Below are 24,892 nucleotides of genomic sequence, written 5' to 3' on the forward strand. Positions count from 1 at the left end.
TTGGGCTGCCTTTGGACAGGAAAGATGGGAATCATCCTGCTATGTAAACTACTTTAAGAATTTGTTTTTGATGAAAAGTTATGTGTACATTCACACCCACCCCCCCAAGTGTTTAAAAATAAATACATGTTTACCCTAGTTCTTTTTTCTCACATCAGATTTCCAAGCGCAATCTTAAAATATCTTAAAATCAAACTATATGTAGCATGTGATTCTAAGTGTCTCCCCCGCCCCACTTGATTTTTAAAATGCAAAGCACTGCAGTTGCAGGGGGCTTCTGTTGGGGGTGGGGTGTCTTTAACCCTTTTCTTGCCAGCCATTTGTCTGCCCAACTTGCTCCCCCTCCACCCCCACCCCACGCACAAGCTGTTTTCTCATTTAAGGAGGAAAAGTCACAGGGTTTCCACAGGGAGAAAGGCAACTGTGGGGTGGGTGCGGGGAGTGCATTGTGAGCAGACAAATCACTGGCAGGCAAGGGGCTCATGTGTCCGCCCAATCCTCCATTCAACCTCCACCCAAGTTCAACCTCCAACCAAACCAACCTCAAATTCGAGAGCCCCCCCAGTTCTTTTCTCCCCCTACAGGTCTGTTTATCTGCATAACAACCAGCTGAACAACACTGGCCTGCCCTTTAATGCTTTCAACGGCTCTGACTCAGTCAGCACCCTAATCCTCTCCAGCAACCGGCTCACCTACATGCCCCAGAACCTGCCCGCCGCCATCGTTCGCCTCCATTTACAGGTGAGCAACTGAGATCCCCCGTCTGGATGGTAGAGAAACAGAGGTGCTGCCAGCAGCCATGCTGCTCCCCAAATAGAGAAGAGCCCAGCAGTGAACCGAGGGGACCCAGAGCCCCTGTTTTTAAAAACCGGAATCCCTAAGAAAGCAGAGAGGAGCTGAAAACAAGGAAGCTAGAATTTGGGAGCTGTGTGCTAAAAGCCGTCTCCCAATTCTATCGCCCTCAGTCCCCACAGTAGTGCAACTGGAATCTAGGATGCCAATTTAGTCAGTTTGCAAACACACATGCAGCCCAATCCATATTGACTCAAATGTCAGTCCTACTTAAGTTCCGTTGAATTTATTCCCATGTAAATGCGAATAGGGTTCTAGTTGTAGTTTGCATGCTGTATTCTGCTGCATATTTGTTTTTTCTAATTTTGCAAAACCTAGAATCTTATAATCAACTGTTGGTGGGGTGGAGGGGTGTCAGGAAGCCTGACACAGAATGGAGGAGGATTGGGAAAACGAAGAAAATGAAAACGGTGGAGCAATAGATATAGAGGAGATATGAGAGAGCAGGGGGGCCATATTCTTCACAACCACCACTTTTCTCCAGTACTAAATGTTTGCCAGAAACCATGTCGTTTAGGATTATCTTTAGCACTTCTAAGAAAAAGCTACTGAAGGCTGGTTTATACACTCGGAGGAATCATGCTAAAGGCCTTTCTGGACTGCATCACTCCAAGCTGCAGTAGGTTTGACCACATCCTATGAGGGGGAAATTCCCTGCACACGTTAGTGTTTCTTAAACCACCAGCTTTTTTTCTGCATTAATTTCCCCATTGTGGGGAAATGTTCAAACTTGCAACCTCCCTGCTAACAGCCTGAAGCAGTCCAGTCCAGGAAAAGCATTACTGCTTGATTCTCCTATTCAGATTGGCCCTGAGAAGCTTAGACTCTCCTAAGGAAGCTGCCAGATTTGAGGGGAGATGCCACATTCTCCATCCTTCAACAGGATTACAGTCATGGGTATGCTGCCTGGTCAAATCCTGGAGAGCTGGTCTTGTGGTAGCAAGCATGACTTGTCCCCTTAGCTAAGCAGGGTCTGCCCTGGTTGCATATGAATGGGAGACTAGAAGTGTGAGCACTGGGAGATATTCCCCTTAGGGGATGGAGCCGCCACTCTGGGAAGAGCATCTAGGTTCCAAGTTCCCTCCCTGGCAGCATCTCCAAGATAGGGCCGAGAGAGATTCCTGCCTGCAGCCTTGGAGAAGCCGCTGCCAGTCTGTGAAGTCAGACCAATGGTCTGACTCAGTATATGGCAGCTTCCTATGTTCCTATGACCAATATTTCCCCTGCAATATATCTTTGTCTAGTGTTTGTTCCCTGCACCATAGCAGAGCCTGGGGGCAAGACTGAAGCCCCCTCCTTCGGGGACTTTCTCCTGGTGTAGACTGTGGGGGAGGGGCAGTGGAAGGGCTCCTCCTTGACCACAAGACTCCAATTTGCAGAATAACCACATCTCCAGCATCCCTAAAGGGGCCTTGAGCAACCAGTGGCGCCTCCGGGAGCTCTACCTGCAGAACAATAACCTGTCGAATGAGGGCCTTGACCCCTCCACATTCAGGTAACTGTGGTGGAAAATGGGGCTACCTTGTGGGTGTGACTGGTGGAAGCTGGGAGCCAGGGCTCCTGGATTCCCTATGGTCAGCTCTGGGCCTGAGGGAGCTAAAAGGCCCCAGAAGAGCAAGAAGGTAGAGGCTGGAGGCCACTGTGGGGGCCCTGATGTCCAGTTCTTGCCTCCCTACAGCAAGCTGAAGAGCCTGGAATACCTGGACCTTTCCAGCAACAGCTTGACTGAGGTGCCTGCTGGCCTCCCGGCAAACATGGTCATCCTGCACCTGGGCCGGAACCACTTGAGCACGCTGCCGCCTGGCCGCCTGAGCCGTGTGCGGGGCCTGCAGTACCTCCTGCTCCAGAGCAATGTCTTGACAGCATCGGGGGTGCACCCAGAGGCCTTCTCCCACCTGCGCTCCCTACACACGCTCCACATGTACAACAACCGGCTGGAATGCGTCCCGCCTGGACTCCCGCGGCGCGTCCGCTCCCTTATGCTCCTGCACAACCAGATCACGCACATTGGGCTGCACGACTTTGCCGCCACCTACACCTTGACTGAGCTCAACCTCAGCTACAACCGGCTTTACAGTGCTCGCATCCACCGCCTGGCTTTCCGCAAGCTGAGGCGCTTGGAGACCCTGGACATCTCAGGCAACCAGCTCACGCTTTTGCCAGCCGGGCTGCCCTCCAGCCTCCAGGTCCTCAATCTCCAAAAGAACCAGCTCAACTCCCTTTCTCCAGAGCTGCTAACCAACCTCACCGTGCTCAAGGAGCTACACCTGGCACACAACCGCCTGCAGATCAGCAGCATCTCCCCAGGCACTTGGCAGGAACTGCACGGGCTCAAGGTAAGGTGGTGAAATCATTTTCCTGAATTGGCATGATGGTAGCTGAGAAGCTGATGTTAGGACAGTCACGTGGCAGAGATCTCCCTGGTACGCTTTCGTTGTGTGGGTGGGGTTTCAGTTCAAAGAACAAGGTCCTATCTGAAGATAGGAAAATATACAATGGAAGCCAGGAATCATCTTAGGTAGAGCCAAATGTAGACAGACAAATTCAAGTCTGAGTTCTTCATAGGAAGACGGAAACGTTTCTCCCTCTCTCATCACATTTAGAATTTGAGGTTATTCTGTTAAATCAACATGCAGTAGGTTCACGGCAGAAAGAAGGAAGGATTTCTTCCCATAAATCATTGTGATAAACTTAAAAGGGAATTAGGCAGTAGCACAGGCATGAGAGGAGAAGTCTATCAGCTGCTATGAGTCATGATAACTACATGTACTTGTCATGTACCGAGACAGAATTTCTCTGAATGTCATCTGTTGGCAATCAAACCAGTGTGGGGAAGGTAATCCCCTTCATGCCTTACTTGTGAGCACCACTGGCTGGTGCCGGGCAGCTGGTGGTGGGAGAAACAGAAACAGAAAGAGAAAGCTGCCTTCTGTGGAGCCAACAAAGACATTCTTATGTTCATAGACAAGATTTGACAACCTTTTGCATACTAGTTTTCTGCTGTGAATTATGAGTTTTGCCGCCACCATGCACACATTTTATGAGAGACCTTGGGTTCCCTTGTGGTTTTTACTTGGTGAAACATGAGTTTTATAACCTCAGCTTGGGCCCTGGATTCTTGGCTGTTCCATCCTTGCTTGTGTTGTTAGGCCTTGGACCCCTGCTTGTTAATACTCAAAATTTAGAGTTCCACCCTCTCTCCTTCAGCTGCTCTTTTATTCCTGCTGCCACAGCACATGCAAGGCTGTGTGGCTCCAACAAGGATGATCCAAAACATGCTGGTGCTCGAAACACAAAGCCTAGCTAGTACCATTCATAGAGCTAACCCTGTGTTTTGATTAGGCACAATCCACTGAGACGTCTTCCTGCCTCAGCCTCATTTAGCTCTTGTGCAACCCCAGTTTGTATCAGTGGGTCTTGCAAAAGAGAACTTCCTGGTAGATTCTGGCAATACCTTTTATTCGGACCAACCGAAATGACACAAAACCTTAAGCAAGTTTTCAAGAAGTTTGCTTACGATTGTGTGCCATTGATGTTGGGTTTAATACAAGGTATGACCAAATTTTGGAGTTATTTTTAAATGGACCAACACAGCTATCTATGATTCCCCCCATCACCCCCAGCAGTAACTTGTGTCTCCCCTTCCAAGTCATATCTATCTGCCCCACTATCCTTAATGATGCTCAGAATTGGCCATTTGAGGCAGCTGCTTCGGAGTTCCCAACATTTCCCATTTTTCTTCCCAGCTCCTGGATCTGAGCTACAACGAACTGTCCTATGTCCCCCCTGACCTTCCAGAATCACTAGAATATCTATACCTGCAGCACAACAGGATTGCCATCCTTAGGCCTGAGGCCTTCCTCACAACACCCAACATCCGTGTCATCACTCTCAGGTAAAGCAAGTGACAATGGGCTGCTGTGACAATGGGCTTGGTAATTGCGTATGGAGATCACATGCATGCCCGTCATCAGGTATGAAGGGTAGGTTCATGTCTGGGCACGTGCCCTCCTTTAAAAGACACCTGAGCAAGTGATCAGATTGCTGCTTGTGTGAGTCTTAAAAGTGAGATGAAGTGGGGGGGGGACATCCCCAGACTCACCTGTGTTCTTTGTACTCAGAATGTGGGTCTGTGTGCTCTGCAGCATTTAAAGTAATTATACATCTGCACTTATCAGCAATGCAAATTCTGCACCAAGAAAGGCTAAGTTATACGATTATGCAAATTCAAGCAGCTTTACAGCTCTTTGAGGCTAAAACCCTAGGCCAAATTCTACACAGGGCACATTGGTCAGCCTGATGGATGATCTCCAGCCGGGAGGTGATAGAGGAAGTGTAACTCTCTTGGTCCTTTTGGACCTCTCGGCAGCTTTTGATACTATCGACCATAGTATCCTTCTGGAGCGTCTTTTCTATGGTGTCCCTCAGGGCTCAGTATTGTTTCCAACGTTGTTTTAACATCTACATGAAACTGCTGGGAGAGATCATCAGGAGAATTGGTGCAGGGTGCTATCAGTGTGCTGAGATACTACGGAGCGAACTTGGAACACATTCCCCCCACCTTAGGGGATGGGGCCAGTCTGGGTTGGGGCTGGGAAGAGCACCTGCACACTTGCATGCAGAAGTTTCCAAGTTCCCTCACTAGTATCTCCAAGACTCCTCCTTGCAAGCATGGAGAAGTCCCTGCCAGTTTGTGTAGCAGACAGTACTGAGTTAGATGGACCAATAGTCTGACTTGGAATAAGGCAGCTTCCGATGTTCCTAGATCCTTAAGGACCATCCTCCCTGCCCCTAGATGCATGTCTAATACAACACTCAGATTAGAGACTGTGATACCCAAAACAGAGATGAGGCCTTGGAGATATATATTCAGCTTTTGGCTCAAGGTTCAGTTTTCCCCAACAGGATTAAGTTTTGTTAGTCCTGTTACTTTCATATGGCCTTTCAATAGAGCTCCTTACTTCTCTAGGATACAATCAGGCCAAACAAGTATTTCTTCAGAAGCTGAATGAAATGGAATTTCAAAATGAAGTTAATAGTATATAGCAGAATACGAAAGTCTGGGCTGTAAATTTTGCCTGGGAACCTGCGAATTATTTACCACTGCTCACTTCTCCCAGGTTGCAAAAGGAGTTATTTAGGGCTAGACACAATGTTCTGCCTTCTGCACTTTTGCAGGGCAGATATTCTAAAGTGCTATTAACAGAACGAACTTGTCTGTGTGGGTCAGAGGAGATCAAAACGATACTGCATGTTTTGTTGTATGATCCCTTTTATAAAGGATCCCACATGAAGTATATCACCCCACTATTGTTGAAATATCTGGGTAGACTGGATGGGTTTTATATCACGTTACTTCTTTCTGGTACAAACCAGTTTATAACTTGCAAGGTAGCTAGGTTTTGTGTGGCAGCAGTGAAAACACAACAAATGACTCAGTTATGATCCAGTTGGTTTTGAAATTTTTTTGTTTGGTTAAACTTTTGTAGATCTTTGATCATAAATAAAGATTGTTGTTGACGACAATCAAAGTTAGGTGCCTGTCAGTATTCATGGATTTATCTCTGCATTTTGGACCATTCACATTATGTCAGTATTTACCACATTTTAGACATTCACTTTAAGATGAGATCAGGCACACAGACATACTATATGCAGAAACTGCGACTGGAAGTACAAGCAATTTTAAGAGTTCAAAGAGTCAGACTTTATAATCATATAACCACACTGATATATATTTGATACATCTGATTTTTTTGGTATGTCTATACACAGACAATATGGGGGGGAGCAGGAAACTGATAATATAGTAACTATTTTTATTTTAACAGCTTGTCAGAATTTAAGTTTACTATAGCAGGAAGGTCAAGTAATGTAAAACTGGCGGCGTTTCAAAATACTGTTTTGATAAGGCTGAAGATCAGCTTTAAGGCTGCAATTCTGTGCACACTTACTTCAACTCCTGTTGAACTCAGTGAGACTGACTTTCTAGTAAATAGGAGTAGAATTGTGATGTAAGAAAATCAAGTTCCCGACATTTTTCCACCATCTGGACTCATATAAAAGTTTCAGCAACTATAAAAATAGTAGTAAGTAAGCTTCTTTAACTCATCTGTCTGCAAATCAGAAGCTGCCCCATTTTATACACAAATCCTCTCTGTTTTCTAGATCCAATCGTTTGTTGGCAGCCAATGTGTCTGAAGAGGCATTTGCTGATCTGAAACTGCTGGAGGTAGTAGATACAACAGGAAACCCAGAGCCCATCACCATCTCTCTGTTGCAAACTGGACAATGGATCCAACCTCAGATGGGCACCTAGGAAAGTGACCCAGAGCAGGTTAGCCCTTGAATCCACTAAGGGGTAAACTTTGGGGAAGCTTGAATCACAAGTGAAATCACCCAGCTTTTGCTGGGATCATGGGCTTCCAGTGAAGTATCAGGGAGCCTACAAAACATTGTGTTTACATGAGTAATACCGGAGTGGTGCGCAACATGGGGCCTATTTTGAATTAAGCAAGGGCTGATAGGCCAGTTACATTGACTTGGTTCATGTGAAATGAAGCAGTGAGTAGAGACAGAGGCCTAACTCTCACCGAGGCAATAAACTTGTGTCTAGGCTTATTATTTATTAAGAAGAGGGGTTTCCAACCTTTTTAAACAAATGTACCCCTTCTGTTACAAACCTTCAGCTCCGATACCCCATAGAGATATTGAGTGAGTGAATGTGTGAGTGTGTGTGTGTGTGTGTTACTCTAAATATAATATAAATATATTTATAAGACAGGCTGTTCTAGTCACTGGCTTATGTCCAGACTAAATTTCTCATGAGTACTCCCACACTGAAATTAATGGGATTAGTAAAATTATTAACAAATGTACCCATTAATTCACCCATTAATTTCAGAGAGTGTACTCAGTGCTAATTTTTAAAAACCTGTCAGTCAGGCTGAGGGAAGGGATGTGCTGAGATTGAGCGTATAAGCCAGCCAATCGGAAGCAGAAGGGTCTTCACCCTCCTCCGCCCCCTTCTGCAGCAGGCACATTGCAGAGGACATGCTGGCTTCAAGCCAACGCCTCAGGTTGGGAACAAATAGCATGGCTGCAGTATAGGGAGGCTCTAAGTACCCCTTGGGCATCCTTCAAGTACCCCAGGGGTACTGGTACCCCCTTCGGAACCCCTGATTTAGAACATGTTCTCTCTCACTGTACTTTTAAAAACAAACACACCCTCAAAAGTGACCAACATTTGTGCAGGAAACGCAATAAAACCAGAAGCAACAAAAAGATAAAAGTGAAACAATAGCAAATGCAACGTATCAAAGAAGCAGATAATAAAACATATAATCAATTTAAGCAGAGATCTTAGGCCACAAGAGCCGCAGCTTTACCACTTCAGGGAAAACTGGGCCACAGACACCTCAATTCTATCACTACCAATCCCAATTCATAGTAGATGGCAACACTCAGCAAGATTAAGCAGCTATCTTAGATTTCCAGATGTTTGGAGGGCACAATCCATAACTGCCTACCTTCATCACTGCTTTCCCAGCACTCAACTGAGATTAGAGACTGAATGATGTTTCTCATCAGGGAGGGGCCCACTGCAGGTCTCTTGTTAGTGTTTCCCAAAATCTGGAGTCAGCTCTACCACCACTGACCCCCTTTCCTAAGCCTCAGGAGCTATCTAGCCACCTGCCTCCCACAACGCAGCCAAGTCCACCATTCTTGGACCTGTTATGCTTGGGGCCCACCAGTACACTGCCACCAATGTCTGCTCTTGTGGTCTTTATCATTGCCATGGGAAGGGGGTATATATTGGTGTGGCCCAACGGAACAAGCACACAAGGGCCCCACTGAAGCAAATAAGGGCTTGCCCACTGGGTCTCTCCACAGCTGTACTTCCCCCTGCCCCTTGCTAGCTGCAAGCACGACCAGGCTTCTGACTGATAGGCCCAGCTGACTCAATCTTTTTCTTCTACAGCTCACCACCCTAAGTTCCCTTTGCATCACACTGCTTCCTTAGGCCTCTCGGGCCAAGATCGTCTCAGCATCTTGTCCCCATCAGGGGCAAACTTCAAGAGGGATTTGCATTGCCAGTGCTTGCTCTTCTAGTCTCAGCCAGCTGCACAGAGACAAACCACTACAGTATGCTCTGTCGGCCTTCCCAGGGAACAGGGCTCAGCTACAGCCATCCAGTTCAAGAGACAAAGAGATGGAGAAAAAGAGGGAGGCTGCATGATACCAGAGCACTAACTACAGCTGCTAGTGGATCCTGATTTCCAATGGATTTGTGCTTACTCTAGGGTAGGCAACTGTACTCATGAAGAAGTTGAGAAGTCTCCACAGAACAGGGAAGAAGTGACAGGCAAGGCCAGCTGAAGGTACCTGTGTGCCCCTCTGCTCACCTATAGCTTGTTGGATGCAGAGCTGCGTAGGACTTAAAAGAGCACTTGCTGTCCATTCCTCCTCCTGCATCACTCCTTCAACAGATGAGCCCAAACAGTTTGGAAATGGAGTTTCTACCTAATCTAGATGACAAGGAAGTTAACTAGTAACTACTATCCCTTGGAACAAAACAAAAAAAAGCTGTTTCCTGTGTGTCACACTCAAGTGCGATCTCTCTTGGGGGAGATGGACTGAATGAAATCCATGTTGCTTAGCATCATACAGAACCACTGGGTAGCTTATGGACGTCCCATCTGGACAAAAGATTTCAGATAACAGTGGGTAGGAGAGGGGTGCCATCATTTAGGGATTAGGAGGTGACAAGCTCAGCTTCAGCACAAACCTCGGCTTTCCCTGCAGCTATCAGTTGAGATGATGAAAGTCACAGCTGGAACAAGGCAGAGCAAACAGAATATGTTGAAAGCAAGAGGAACCCAGGGTAAAAAACAAGTTTACTCAATAGCCAGCACCCACATTCCTCTTCCTGGCCACCCCATGCTCTCCTCCATACCACCTCATTCTGCTTAAGAAGAAGCTTAGTTTCGTAGTACCAGACTGAGTCCGTGCCTTTTGGCAGTTGGTACTTCATCTGCAATTACTGGAAAGATAAATATGTTTTAGTGAAAGACGATAAGGTAAGAAGGATTACGTGCAAGATTCCATCAGGATGAGGTCTTTGCTGCTGAACTGACCCATCAAAACACCACTGAAGAAAAGGAGGTTTCAACAAGGTTTTATTATTGGTGCAAGATTCCAGTTTGGGTATTACATACAGAGGGTTTTGTTTTTTTAATTCCTCCCCCTAAAAACTTTATATTTATGTCAACTCTAAGCATAAAATAAAGTCATAACTGATTCACGGCCTCTGCTTTTAACATTGGCTTTTAGGGCCTCTGGCTGAGAGGCAGGCACTTGTATAAAAATTAGATTTCCATAATACCCAAGCGGGGATTGTGTGAATGAGGTCAGGAAATCAAGGGAAGAAAGGCTGCATATAGAACATGTGTTTCCCTTTATCACCTCACTACCCAGAGACAAAAGGAGTGAAATTTTGGTTTTAAAAAGGAGTGTAGGTGGGGGCAGGGAAGATACAGTCCAGGACCTAATCTACAGTTTATCACCTAATCCATCCTGAGCAACGGTGCCAGCAACCCTGAGTAAATGTCCTACACTTTAAAATCCCTTTAACCTAATGCAGGAAGCAGAACACTTCCATGAAAGCTTATACCATGAAAGCTGCCAAAGGGGAAGCAGTGCCCACAAGGCCATGCCGATGTGCCCCAGTGCAAAAACCATGGCCCCACTCACATACCTCCCTCATCTTCAAAAGTGTGGGGAGTATTGGATGGGCCATGGGCTTCTCCATCTGACATGTCAAGAAATGGACAATTCTGAAACACCATCCCCCCATTAAACAGGACCTGTTTAGTGCAGGATGAGCACAAGCACTACTCCCACCTGATTCTATCCCACAAGTAATCTGGGCACCATAACTGAGCTGATGTTCAACCAATCTGGGTGTCAACAGCCATTAGCCATGGAGGGAAACCTGCTCTGTGCTCCTTAGTAGGGATGTGCACGGAACCGGTTTGACGGCAGGGGGTGTCTAACTTGAAGAGCGGGGGGAGGGTGCACTTACCCCTCCCGCCACTTTCCCCTCACCTGCGCCCGTTTTTGTCAAAGCCCATCGGGGCAGCATTGTAATTCCCTGTCGCCCCGTTGCCCAGATATGACCAGAAGTATCTGATGTGCACACACCCAACGTGAGTATATGTGGGCGAAATGTGCCCGTGCACGTGCATCAGATACTTCCGGTCATATCCGGACAACAGCGGCAATGGGGCGGCAGGGAAGTACAATGCTGCCCTGATGGGCTTTGACAAAAACGGATGCTGGTGGGGGAAAGCGGCGGGAGGAGTAAGTGCACCCTCCCCCCACTCTTAAAGCTGCACCCCACCCCGCTGCCTTCGAACCTCCCCCGCGTGGTTCCGTGCACATCCCTACTCCTCAGAAGTCAAAAGCAAAGCAAGACTCTCCCTTAGCAATCCTTCATGGGGGAGAGAGTCCAACATTTCTTCCTTTGGCAGCACCAAGGCAAGAGAGGCTGCCCCTGAAAGACAAGCTGAGCCATGAGCCTCCTTTATTGACCTTGTACATTCTGCTCCTCCAAATGGGCTGGGGAGCCAGGAGTCAGCACAGAAGGATGTGGCCCATGCAGGCCCTTCCCATCGCCCATCAGGATCTCTGAATGAGCTCGAGGCAGGTTAGCAAGCGGACAAGCAAGATTTCACACAGAGCCTCCAAGTGGGCTTCTTGGCCACCCAGAAGTGATCAGCTCAGTCGGGAGCAGTGAGCAAATTGCTTCTTTGGAGGCTGTGGAGTGCTGCTAATAAGGGTGAGGTGAGAACCTGCACAAAAAAAGGTGAACAAGCAGAGCACAGGGAGGAGTGTGCAAAGTGCCTAGTGCAAGGGAGAAGGTGCGGGGGGGGGGAGTACAAGGAGGAGAACTGTGGATTAAATGTAGACGACAGGGAGTAGGGATGTGCTAGGATAATTTTAGTGTTCAAAAGGTGCCAAATTCCTCCCTAAATTAGTCAACTCAGTACATGTTGTGTACCGTGGAGACTTCCCTTCCCTGGGACTGAGAAGGCAAGACCCAGTAGGTACATCTACACTAAATGTTTGAAATAGTTTCAAGCCTGTTTAAATGTCTCCTCTTTCTTGGGAACTTCCATTCTGTCAAGGGCCTCGGGAACTCTTGGCATCCTCACAAAATTATAATTCCCAGGATGCTTTGGGGGAAAACCACTGGAGAGAAAGCAGTTTCAAACTAGTAGTGGGATGTACCCTGCAGCTACAAGCTAGAACAGCTGAGATAACTTAGAGTGGAATCCTTTTCCTTCTCTGCCGGCTCAGCTGAGGAATGACTTGAGTGACTCACTAATATCCTGGGGAGACTGGGCTGAGCTATCAGTGCTCAGAGGGTAGTGCCAAAGTCATTGTCACACAGATTGTCTCTTCTCCTAGCAGTATGACATGACAGGGGGGAATTAGGGGAGTCTTTGCTTGCTCACTTAGTGAAAACTAGGAAGAGGCCCCTGCCAGAGCATGGTGAGCCACGATTCACCTTGCAGCATTACTGCTCCATCAGCAAACAGCTCCCCTTGCCCGCCCCGCCTCTCACCCCGCCCCCCAACAACAATGGGGAGAAGACCATGCGTGAGAATGCAGTTGCTTGGTGGGGCAAATTCAAGGCCTTTCACATTTCCGCCACTTCTTTCTTTCCTTCATCTGTGAAACTTCTGCAGCTGCAAGACAAACGTGCAGGCCGATCAGTGCCTCCATCACCACTGCCTCTCTCCAGGTGAAGGGAAAGCACAGGAGCAGTACTAGCCACAAGTGCCTTCCCTTCCCAACGAGACGGGCCGAGCAATCTCAATCTCAATTTTACTATTACAGCCTTAAGCCAACCAGGAAGAAAAACGATAGGAAGAACATACAGAGGTGCAATGAATATCAAAAAGAATATCAAAAATATAAAAACAAGCATACAAATAAAGCTAAAAATACAGTATAGAAAACCATGGCGGGATGTCTGTCTCATAGCCCCATAAATGAATTTAGCTACTATTTTGGTGACTTCATCATTAGAGTCAGCCAGGCAGTAGTTAAGATAAAAGGAGCCAGAGAACTGCTCTAGAATTGGAGATAATAATTTTCTCCTAGAATCACGATATAGGGGAAGAAGGGCCAAGCAACAATCAGTAGCTACACCTGTGGAAATATAGATGTAGATGCCATAGGGGGGAAAACAGAGCACCCCAGAACGCAACACGACAAGGACAACTTGGGAAGTGGTCAACATCGTGAGGCCAAGCAGCCATATGTAAACAGCTGAGAAGTTGCCATTTTTGTGCCACAGTCATTTAGTATACCACTTTAACGTCTGTCCAGAAACCTGCCAATCAGCCCCTAAAAGACTGAGCAGGGACCAAGTAACCTGGGCCAGGCTCCCTGGGTGGCCGTGCTGAGCTCCGTCACTCTGCCTTGACCGTGCCTGGGGTGGGGAGCAAGAGCAGCAGCCTGTCCTAGGGGAAGCACTCACCTCACTCTCCACTAGATTGCGCTTGTAAAGGGCATCCTTGGCTGCCTCCTGCCAAATCAAAGAGACAGCAGAGGCCAGTTAGTAGTCACCTAGGTCCCGATTGCACCGACCAAGGTGTAATTCTCCCCCCACCCCCACTTTAGGAAGCTATCACATTTGTGATCTCTTTCCCCTCTCTGCAAAGTAAGGGTGATCAGATGGGGGGAAATTGGTGGCACCATACCCGCTTGCCTTCATTGCCAAGGCGCCGGGCTGCCTCTGTGTATAACTGCTGGTACTGCTCCAACTGCACCAGGTATTCTGTGGGGTGAAGATCAGACATGGTTGGGTAACAGCCAGGGTATCATCTACACACCCCTCCAGCACATTAATCAGCAACTCCTGCTTGGGCAGTCTAGGTCTGGTCTACATATGCAGGAGAATGAGGTGGCAGAATGGGCCATACCATTTCAGACTGCAGGAGAGCCAGCGTGGTGTAGTGGTTAGAGTGCTGGACTAGGACCGGGGAGACCTGAGTTCAAATCCCCATTCAGCCATGAAACTAGCTGGGTGACTCTGGGCCAGTCACTTCTCTCTCAGCCTAACCTACTTCACAGGGTTGTTGTGAAAGAGAAACTCAAGTATGTAGTACATCGCTCTGGGCTCCTTGGAGGAAGAGCGGGTTATAAATGTAAAAAAGAAAGAAAAAAGAAGAAAGGTGGAAAAAACTAATCAGAATACCCTTCCACATAAAGAAAAAGAACCTCTCTGAAAATTAAACAAACACTAAGGATAGCAAAGAAGAAAGGCTCCAGGCCTTTGCTAGCTGCACTGTTTTTCTATTTGCAGGGAGTTTTGCACAGAAGTGCACATTCCAAAAGGTGACCCCGCAGCTGCAGCCTGAAGTGGTACAGTCCATTTGATCACCTCAGCATCTTGCCATATCATTTTGCTGTGTGCATAGGCCAGGTCCTCATATACATGAATGGAAGGAGAAAACAGTCAGTCCAGACACTGGGAATGGGGTCCTCCTGGAGTGGGGGCTTCATGGCTGGGATTTCTTGTCGACATACCTTTCCTGACTGCAGGGCCTCCATGCTGAAGCTGGGACTTTTGCCACTGGATCATCCGTAGGACTTCCTGGTGTTGCTCCACCAACTCATTGGGGATGCGTTGACCAGCTTGCTTGTACACTACCATCTGCCACCCAAAGTAGGAGGTTAATAGGTTCCCAAGGCAAGGAGAGGAAAGCATACAATCCCACAAGGGTCATAAACAGGCATTCTGGGGCCAACTTTGATCTGGCTTGCAAGCAAATGTCTATTTCCTTGGACCAGAACACTTGTAACCAATTCATCTGAACAGGGAGCTGAGAAAGACACTCTGACCACCTGAGCACTCTTGCATTAATTCAGAAGGAAGACATCCTTAATCCAGACCTGAAGACATGCACTTAGCTCTTTCCTTCCATTTTAGACTGGCATGGAGTCTGCAAGCCTCAAGAAGGGCAGGCAGGCTTCCACTACAGAATGAATCTAAGCCCAGAGAAACATTTCTCCTTATTAAAATATAGTTTATTACAGAGAATTGGACTTAGCTCAAAGAGCGAGTAGAAAATACAAGGTTTGACAGATTGCCTTTCTTCACTATTTGGCTGAGAACAGAATATCAAGACTTATATACAAGGAATGAGAGTCCTTTGTTTCATGTCGTTTCAAAATGGCCTCACCCACATGTTCCAAAGAAATAATTTGATCCAAAGTTTGGAGGTTTTACTTCTGTCATTGACTTAGCTGAGACTCAGTTCCTGGGTATTCAGCAGTATCTGCCCAAAACTGCTTGGGCTGCTGCTGCTCACCCAAGAAATTTGCCCTAAAGCCTTCAACTGACTAGTACATCACTAACAAACTTGCTTTAAACACTGTCTTTTCCAAGGAACTGTAGAACTATAGAGACTTCAGTTTGAAATTCCTGGCTCCTTCATGACCATTAACCTGGCTTCAGCATTATAACATGAAAAGCCGAGCATCCTTGCAGAGAACCATAGCTCTAAGCCAGTTTGTGTGCATGCACACTGAATCGGAGCCATGATTCATGGCTTGTTTGCTGTCTCACTCCTGAAGACACCATCATTACTCTGTTTTTTCTTTCTAAGGACAAGGAAAATAACTGCTCAAAACAAACACCCCAGAATTTTACCCAAAGCCCCCCTTGTCAGTCTTGCCTCTTCCATTTCCTTCCACCCTTCTGTTGCTTTCTGTACTATCAAGGTTTAGGTTACAAGCAAGCTCCTTGGGCCAGTGACCCATTTCTTTGGCTTAATGATAGATACACTGATGGTGCTGCAGCAACCACATCACCACCTGGATCTTCAACACTGACCTTCTTCTCCAGCCTCTCCTTATCAAAGGCAAGAACGTTGAAGCTGCGCAGAGTGTAGACAGGCTTGCTGCAGGGAGAGAAACATGCAGCATGATTAGCCTCATCAGAGGCCAGCAACAGGCATACAGTGCAAACGGTGAAACGGAGTCAGAAGGTAACCACCACCACTTCTGGAGAGACATGTGCTGACTCAAGAAAGGGCAAGCCGCCCAGGACAGCACCCTGGCCCATGGCATCCTTAAACATAAGGCTAGTGCTTTCCTGCTTCACACCCAAGCAACTAGCAGACCCAGCTCCTGCCAAAGCAGGGGGCAGGAGCCTAGGAGTGAGGCAAGGCTGGCCACATGGCAGTGAAGCAAAGACCAAGAAAACAAGCAGAGCGCAGAGTCCCCCTGCTATGTATTTCTAGCACACAGGTTGGATCAGTGCCCCAAATCCCCTCAGGTTCCAGACCCAGGACCCACTGTGTCTGGAAAAGGGGTACTCTGGGAACCCACTTGGAGGAAAGGGGCAAGCAGACACCCATGTGTCTGGACACGGAGTGAATGTGTGGCTTCTCCCATCGCTCTTGCTGAGTCCTGTTGGCATGCAACGGGTTGGTTAATTGCTCCCTAGCGTGCCACATCATAGGTTTGAATGAGCCACAACTAGGGTAAGTGGGTAGACCCAGGATGAACTAGCCAGAGGAGCGGCGCTCAGGAGCTGGCCATGGAGTTCTGTGCTCAGTTCTGCTGCTTGCGTGGCTCTGGAGGCTGGGACAGAGAAGTCTGCTGCCAACATGTCCCCTTTGCCCAGTTTGGTAAGGGGCCATATGGCAGATCTTGGGCAAGAGAGAGACGATGGAGTTGTTCAGGGGAACTCCTGAAGCGGAACGCCGAAGGGCAATTCACACAAGAGAACTTGCACAGGCCTCCCAAACAAGCATTCCATGCTGCACCCTAGTTCCTGCTCCCCATTTTCCTTCCAGAGTGCCTCCTATCGTGCACATGCTGGCTTCTTGTAGCCTCCTAATGGGCAGTCAGGGATCCAAATCAGCCCTTCCCTCTCAGCCTGCGACCCCCAACTTCTCTTACAGTTTTAGCCTTAGCCCTGGTAACAAGGACATTGCCCCTGTGAAAAGCCTACCCAGTACCCTATCCACAGCACTTGTTTCTCAGCCCGACAAGAAATGCTATGTTGTGGCAGACCAACAATCCATCCAGGTCAACTTCCTGCCTTTCTGGGTGAAGTCCTCCAGATTGCCTTGCAATTCACAAGCAAGGCATGATGGATGGCACTAGCAGTCCTCCTGGTAGTCCCCAGTATCTGGTAGTCCAAAGTCTCTCTCCCCACCACCCACCCTGCAATCACAAAGAGGCTTTGGTTCTGGCTCTCATAGCACCCTCTAATCCTGGCTTTCCTGGGGAACCAATAGCTAGCTAGGAGGAGGTCTTAGCAGGAAGAAAAGCTGCCCGAGTCAGCTGATTTTAGGCATCACTAATGGCAGCAGAGTGGGAGACCCTTTGGGTTTCCCCCCCACAAGCATAAGAATATCTTGGGCTGGCTCTGGGTTAATTAAGCACTTTGTGAAGTGCTATTTCCTCTCTTGGGACCTTAAGTCCTTTGCCTCCCTGCCATTCACCACTAAACCTTTGTTCCAACAGAGCCATCCAGAACTCCCTGCCCTCCCTGGATGCCCTACATTTTATCTCGTCCAGGGCCAGCAGGAGCAAAGCATTCTGTGCAAGAGTGTGTCCAGGGCCCCAAGAGAAGCGAGTCCAATCAGAGCTGGCTTGGCTACAGCAGTGAGCAGATGGACGGTCTGGAAGGAAATTAGAAGAGACTATCAACAGCTACTGCAGTGTATAAGGCGCTAGTCTGGACACCTGCCGACATGCATCCAACCCAACTTTCACCTTGCTCCTTTACAGGTGTCAAGAAGACAGACTTCTCCAGTCCCCAGGTGAAGCAGAGCCAACCAAAGGTGGCTAAAGTGTTGCTACTGAATCTGGGAGACTCCAGTTCAAATCCTGCCTGTGCCACTGGCTAATTCTGTAGCCATGGGCACATCTCTGTCTCTCAGTCTCCATTCCCAAAGCTGGAGAGAAATCATTCTGATGATTCAGAAGGGAGCCGAGGTTCAGATTTGTGAAAACACAAGGCTTTCCCCGACCCTGCAGGCCAACTCTAGAACCTTCACAAGATTTGCTTGCTACCCTTTGTAATCAGGCATCTCAATGGCATCCAAAGTGCCATTTACAAAACCTCTACAGGGACCTACATTGTCACCTCTGAGAGCAGTTCCCAACCTAAGATGTTTAAACCCTGTTTCATATCTGTGCACAGATACACAGCTTCAACAGGCAAGAATGTTGTGCTGCACTGTCTCTGAAGCTGGTCTGAATCTCAGCAGGCCTGCATGAGCAGCTAGGAGGTCACAAAATGGGAAACAGGCAGGTCTGACCCACAGGGCCCAATCCATGCAGGTCTTCTGCATAAGCCCCATGGAAACCAAGTCCTGGGCTCTTGCAAAGCTCCCTTCCTTGTCAGTGGAGCACATATTGGAGAGGTTTTTGGCAGACTGCACCCCCAAATCAGATCAACCTGTTAATCTCCCACTCTATTGCCCATATTAATGACACTCAAAAGCTACCACCTGGGACAGCCGCCCTCATGAAAAGGCCACCTCTGCCCTACTGCCCCCTTTGCAGAGCCTTCAGGCCTTGCATTCAGCTGCTTGTGCCAAGATGAGCAACAGAAGTGTGAGAGCAGAACAAATGCAGAGAATCTACAAGAATGCCAAGAAGAGGAAATAGGAAGTCTCCAGTTCCCCAAGTCTCCATTTCCCCACAGTTCTGCTGGATGTGCAGAACCCAAACCCAGAAAAGCTCATCAAGTCGCAAGGAGATACGTACCTACCGCCCATGTCCTTTACAGGAGCTATTGCTGGTCTGGGTTTGGGAAGTGCAACCTATGGGAGGAAAGCAGAGTTTCTGAAGTCCCTGCATATCTAGCATAGGATTGTTCACTTTCATTCACAAAGATGCAAAACAGCCCAAGGTCATCCATTTCTAGAAAGGAACAGAACTGATAGCAGAAAAGCTACTGAATGTGGGTGCTGCTCACAGAATTCAGCTTTCTAAGAAACTCAAGTTTCATTTTCAGAACTAAGCCCTCAAGTTTTCAGCTCTTGGGGTTGTAAACGGGTACCTGAAAATGTGAGGACATCAGCCTGGTGAAATCTCAGTGGTCAGAGGGCAAGGCTTTGGTGCTCTGTAGAGCTCTTTGCCCCACTCCACTGACAGCAAACTCAGGAAAAACATGCTAATTAGGAACAGTTGCAACCTAAATAATGTGAAGCAGATCGTGTCAATTTGCTCAGTTTGCATGATTTATACAGGCTGCACAATAAGGGTTATCTTAGTGCAGATTTTTTTTTAAGGTGAACAGCATACACAGACCTAAGCAAAGGAAACCAGCCTCATTTTGCTGGAGGCTTTGGAGGGACATAGAAGGAGGGATGCTTGTCCTCAGCCAAGCTTTCAGTCTACCTCCATTTCTGAAGAAACCAGCACAAATTTGATCCTTGGCTACACAGTGGGAATGTACTTGGGAGACAATGGAGCTAAAGCTATGTAGTGACTGAAGGGACCCAAGCAGACCGGATACCCTCTAGACAACCACTAAGCACAGATTTCACATGGTTGGCTTTCTTCCCAGCCCCAGCCACCCAAGGGCTCAGGGAGGGGCCAGCATTCTGCACAAAGTCAAACTCGGAAACATTGTAGGATGCTTAACTTTCTCCAGAACAGCTTTGCTCTCAGGAGAGAGCCCCTGATACACACAGAACTGCCTGGCTCTTACCGGTGGCATGGTTAGGGGATCTACGACCAGCCATTTCTCTGTTGTTGTCTCCAGCTGCTGAGAAGATAGCGGCTCTCTGAGGCGGATGATTACTTCTAACTTGCCTCCTGTGGGCCGCCGACCATCCAAGAGCTAGGGAGGGGGAAAGAGCAGCAAGAGGAAGGAGCAATGTATAAACATGAGAAACCCAGTGAGACACCCAATCAGAGTGAAACCACACAGCTCTAAGCTGAATCTCATCCCTTACATACTGACTCAGTCTCTCTGTTAACAGGCACAACAGACCAGACCCGTCTGCCCTCCCAGGATAGTCAAGGGTGAGCAGGGTAGATCCCTCATTTTATTACCCTATGGATGTCAAACTAAAGCCTGGATAATCTACTGTCTCAAGTCATATAGGGAGGATGACTGAGCAGGAAGCTGGAGCTAGGTTAAGTCCTAGCCTGGGCCCATTACTTTATTTACTTATTCATTTATAGGTCCACTTTTCCAATAAATTGAGGTGGTGTATAGAATTATAGAACTATCATCAACCGTGTTTGAGACCACAAAGACTCATTAAATATGGTAATCTTCTAAGGTCCCACAAAACTCTAAACCTCTGAAATTTGAACTCATGCAACTAAAACAAATATAAAGACAAAACAAGAGCGGCAGTGGAAAGCTGATAATCAGTTCAGCTTTTAAAAACCGTGGTTAACAAAAATATCTTGACCTACGGAAAGCAGCCAATGAAGGACTTGGTAGGCTTCACTGGGGAGACTGCTCCATAGGACAGGTGCCACAACCGAAAAGACCCTGTTTTGTGTCGTGGCAGATTTAATTTCACAAAGAGAAGGAAGCTAAAACAGAGCCTCTCCTGATGACTTGTTGTGACAGGGAAGCTCCAGTGGAAGTGAACTAAGATGTGCTGAGCCCAAGCTCTAAAATGCCTTAAAGGAGATAACTAATACTGCAGAGAGCTTCACAAAGCCACTCACTCAGCATAAAAGCAAACACAACTTACCCGCTTTCACCCTAACTTTTCAGGTACTTTCTTATCTTAGCTAGCTGGAGGAGGTGCCTGGAAATAAGGGAAAGGGTTAGGCTTACCTCCAAGATTTCCCGAAGCTCGCAAGCTGTCTCCAGGGCTTCCAGTTTCAGCTGTGCAGTTCCCACCACACGGTCAGTTTTGAACAGCCCCCTAGGAAGAAACGGCAGAAATGGCCACATTCCTCACTTTGCTCCTCACCAGTCCTACTTGTCCCTTTCAGTAAAGCTTCCACTTGGTCTTTTAAAATCAACCCCACCAAGGTTCCAACAGAGCCACACTGGCATCCCTGGAGAAAAACCACTCAGGGTTTGGGGGCCTCCTTCCTACCTCAGCTATGCTTCAGCCCAACACAGCACATGTGGATGGGTTACCAGTGGCTAGCAATTGCCATCACGTTGTTTCCATTAGAAGCACTCGCTAATCCGGCATCCAGTGTCCCACCAACTACTGTTTTTTCTGATTATCAAGGTTGACATGAACATTGCATCTTATGTTTCCTGACTCTTTCAGTAACACTTGAAAGTTTAATGCCTTCCTGATTGCTCAATCTCCCTCCATTTGGAAGATGTCGGTGCTCCTGCAACGGCCCTGAAAGAATCTGCAGTCTCATCACCTTCTCTCTCTCTCTCTCTCTCTCTCTCTCTCTCTCTCTCACACACACACACACACACACACACGGCAAGCTTCTAGTGAGTCATTCAGCAATGAATTTTTACACTGAAGTATGTGTCTGGCTCCCACAACAGAGGATCTCAGTCATAACTCAGCAGCCAAACATGTAGTTTCCACAATCTAGAATAAGGTTCATCACCAAGCATCCCTTGTGGCAACTGAGATTGTTGACATACAAGTCAGACAGGAAACATGCCATTCCTTGGTTACTCCTTACACTTCAAATGATATCTAAACAAGTCTGGCAGTGGCAAGGAAACTAAATAATTGTGAGATTGTGTAAGTGGGAAGACTCTGTTAACCACCTCTTAGCGGGAAATTAGGATGCCAGATCAAAGGGATTATCTGGTCTAGAACTCAAATTCCTGGAGAGGCCAGTAGCTAGACGCCCAGGGAAACTCATAAGCAGAACATGAATGTGGTAGCTATCTCCTGCTGTTCGCCTCCAGTACCTGGTTTTCAAAAGGTATATTTCCTCTGAACAGAGATTTAATTTTTAGCTACTTTAGCAAACACGAGATCACCCATCCTCTATACATTGTCTAATGCAGGCATCCCCAAACTGCGGCCCTCCAGATGTTGCTGAACTACAACTTCCAGCATACCCAGCCACAAAAAATTGTGTCTAGGAATGCTGGGAGTTGTAGTTCAGCAACATCTGGAGGGCCACAGTTTGGGGATGCGTGGTCTAATGGTTTATAAAAGCCATCTCTGCTGGTGCATCACAATATCTTGGGGTAGTATGTGCTGTAAGTTCATTGTATGTGGCATGAGTGAAAAAATGCCAAATCAATGTTATGGAATAACTCCACAGCCCAGTTTTTGAGAGAAAGCGCAAGTTTTATTTACCCCTTTCACACCATTTTGTAAACCTTTCTTGTGTCTCCATCTCAGTCTCTTTTCTGAACTAAAAATTCCCAACTCATGAAAAAAGGCTTAAGGAGAAAGATAACTCCTTCCCTACAACCATATTAGCTGTCCTTTTCAATACTTTCCCCAACTGTGATATCCTGTTTAGATGTGGTAATCAGAACTGAAACCACACCCTAAGGATGGCTGCACCGTGTAATGTCATGACGAGATTTGCTGGTTTATTTCCAAATTCCCATCCTCATCATTCTTAAAGAACTTGTTTTCTTTGCCGTTGCTACATACTGTTGGCATTTTCACTACATTTTCCACTGTGACCCAAACTTCTTTCCCAGAAAATCACCAGGAATAACTGTGTGAAGTCAGGAGTTCTTGTCCTCTGTGTATCACTTTGCCCTTACTTCTCTGGGCAGAAGCCATGCCGATTCTTCCTTCATAAGTTGAACAGTCCTAGCCTTCATAATGCTTTGCCCCCAACTCTCCTGGAAGAGGCTAGGCTGATATTTCTTGTTTCCTGGATTCCCCTACTTGGTTTTTGTTTTTTAATTTGATGTTAGATTAGCTACCTTCTGCTTCTCTGGTGAAAAAGGCTGGCTTCAATGATCAATTACATACAAGCCGGGAACTATGACAATTTTTAAGGGAGCCCAATTCCTTTTTTTGTGTCTGTTCCACTGGTGAAGGAACAGAGACCTTTTGCCACCAAAAAGATCCTTTTATGGGGAATGGTGAGTGGGAGGGCCCAAGAGCTCTTGGCGATGGCTTCCCCAGAGGTGTCCTACATGGCATCTCCTTTAATTGACAATGGAAAAGTGCTCAGTTCATGCCCTTGTGGATCCAGGGCTCGTGCCTGTAGCTTAATTTCCACTGCCAAGGATTTTCCTTGGTAGAGCAGTTTGGGAGAGAGAGGTGTGTGTGCGTGTGCATGTGTGTAGTTTATTTCAACTCTCAGATATTCTTCTGCAAGGGTAAGAGTAAATTAAACTAACTCTCTCCTCCCCAGGACTGGCAAACACCTTCTTTAAACATAGATATTACAGATTTAGCTAACCGTTCAAGCAATTTTACATTTGAGTTGAACACTCTCAGGTTAATGTGATCAGATTGCACCCAGTGACATGCTGCATCCCCTTTGAACTGCCAACCTCCAGTCAATAATAATGGAATCAACCATGACGGGAGATCAGAGGCAAGCGAGAGAGAAGGTCCCTGCCAGCAACATTTAAACCTGCCCCACCAGCTCCTGAAGCGCAGCTCACTCACCCTTTATGGACAACCTCAAACTTGATGCCTTTCGTCTGAATAGCCCTCTTGAGCCCACGGTGCCCCCGATTAATGAACAACTTGAACTGCTCTAGGAATTCTGCCAGAGGGAGAGAGCAAACCAGAAGGTGAGCTTGGGAGATGTGAGCCAAGAACAAGCCCCACTGACACATTCCTTGGGGGACCAGGATCAACGGCAGAAATTGTTTCAAGGCTTCTCCCTTCAGAAGTTTGGGAGGCTCGCAACCATCCCTAAATCTTTATGGTGTATCTTCCTGCAACACTGATGCAGTGCCATGTTTGACACTGTTGCACCGGGGCAGCTGTTGGTACTTCTCTCCCCTCCCAAATACCTAAGTGCTCATAAAAGCAATTATGGGCGGTGGGAGGAGGGGTGCTATAAGGTACATGATAGCCCTTTACAGCACACAGACACTTTAGGCTGCAGTGATTCATGAGCAGCAGGGCCAAACACAATATTCTGGACAACCTTCCGGCATTTGCTCCTTTGGGCCGGCAGCTGCACCTATACTGGGACAGCTGAGCATTGGGTACTTCTGATACTACCACTCCTCCTTGGGAACAAGGGCTAGATATCCCAATATGACAGCCAGCCGATTCTCAGGAAGACTAAGACAGAGTCCAGCAGCTATCCTTCTGCTTCATCCAGCTTCCCCCAAACCTTTCGTGCTCGCTGGTTTTTAGTCCCAGCTGTCGAGAAGGAAGGTCCTGTGGCACCTGTGCAGTCCCTTGCTAGTGATCATGCTCCCAGCGCACTGCCGGGATCACTGGGTTGCTGCTGTCTGGTCCAGCACCCTCCTTTGCCCATCACGGGTCCTTGAGAAGAAATAGCTTTCTTCTCTGTATTGCTCACAGCCTCCTGAGTTTTCATATGCAAGCTGCGAATTCTAGGGAAGCACTTTCCACATCAAGAAAAATAATAATTCTCCAGCTGAACACAGAGGAAGGAGCTAGTATTTCTTGAAGCCAGGAGTGGCTTGATGGGGCAAAAGCTCCAATCGTTTTCAAGAGTCTTGTCTGATGATGCAGCCGAGGCTGGCTACAAGAGGTGTCTCCCTGTCTTGCTTGCAGCTTCTGTGCTATCAATATTGTGTTCTTCAATAGCTAGTCTGCAGGTCATATCAGACCTACTAGGCTTCACCCATGCCCTTCTGCTACCCTCTCTCCTACAGAGCTTTCTTTGCAGTTCCTACTGATGTCACATCCCACTCCTGGCCATAATATTGTCTTCTGATTTAGCACAGCCAACTAAGTGCCTGGGACAGGTGATGGACACAAGACAGAGGGGTGGAGAAGGGGGAGTGCACATCCAGGCATATTACTACTCAGGATCTAGATGCTTCATATAAATATCAGAGATTTGACCTACAGCCCTCTATTCCAAGTGAGATTTTTCCTGCAGTTCTGACGAATTTTGGAATGGGGAT

General features: G+C 47.4%; 2 protein-coding genes across 10 annotated transcripts in view; one reads left to right on the forward strand and one right to left on the reverse strand.

Moving 5' to 3' along the window:
• PODNL1 (podocan like 1) overlaps nt 1-10,153 on the forward strand; it is a 30,937-nt gene extending 20,784 nt beyond the window's left edge. For all 5 annotated transcript variants that reach the window (XM_053296470.1, XM_053296471.1, XM_053296472.1 and 2 more), the window contains exons 6-11: nt 585-741; nt 2,232-2,347; nt 2,531-3,188; nt 4,599-4,747; nt 7,021-7,189; nt 8,834-10,153. In XM_053296470.1, the coding sequence (XP_053152445.1) occupies nt 585-741; nt 2,232-2,347; nt 2,531-3,188; nt 4,599-4,747; nt 7,021-7,171 (1,231 nt within the window). In that variant the 3' untranslated portion in view covers nt 7,172-7,189; nt 8,834-10,153. The remainder of the gene's footprint in view (nt 1-584; nt 742-2,231; nt 2,348-2,530; nt 3,189-4,598; nt 4,748-7,020; nt 7,190-8,833) is intronic.
• CC2D1A (coiled-coil and C2 domain containing 1A) overlaps nt 10,015-24,892 on the reverse strand; it is a 74,948-nt gene continuing 60,070 nt past the window's right edge. For 3 of the 5 annotated variants that reach the window (XM_053296458.1, XM_053296459.1, XM_053296457.1), the window contains 9 exons: nt 23,445-23,544; nt 20,699-20,789; nt 19,607-19,738; nt 18,658-18,713; nt 15,764-15,830; nt 14,455-14,581; nt 13,626-13,702; nt 13,403-13,450; nt 10,015-12,605 (listed from right to left, as the gene is read on the reverse strand). In XM_053296458.1, coding sequence (XP_053152433.1) covers nt 12,585-12,605; nt 13,403-13,450; nt 13,626-13,702; nt 14,455-14,581; nt 15,764-15,830; nt 18,658-18,713; nt 19,607-19,738; nt 20,699-20,789; nt 23,445-23,544 — 719 coding nt within the window. In that variant the 3' untranslated portion in view covers nt 10,015-12,584. Of the gene's footprint in view, nt 12,606-13,402; nt 13,451-13,625; nt 13,703-14,454; nt 14,582-15,763; nt 15,831-17,122; nt 17,565-18,657; nt 18,714-19,606; nt 19,739-20,698; nt 20,790-23,444; nt 23,545-24,892 lie in introns of those variants that run through there. The other 2 variants (XM_053296460.1, XM_053296462.1) reach the window with 2 other exon arrangements.

This window comes from Hemicordylus capensis, chromosome 2, assembly GCF_027244095.1.
Source record: "Hemicordylus capensis ecotype Gifberg chromosome 2, rHemCap1.1.pri, whole genome shotgun sequence".
Lineage (NCBI taxonomy): Eukaryota > Metazoa > Chordata > Lepidosauria > Squamata > Cordylidae > Hemicordylus > Hemicordylus capensis.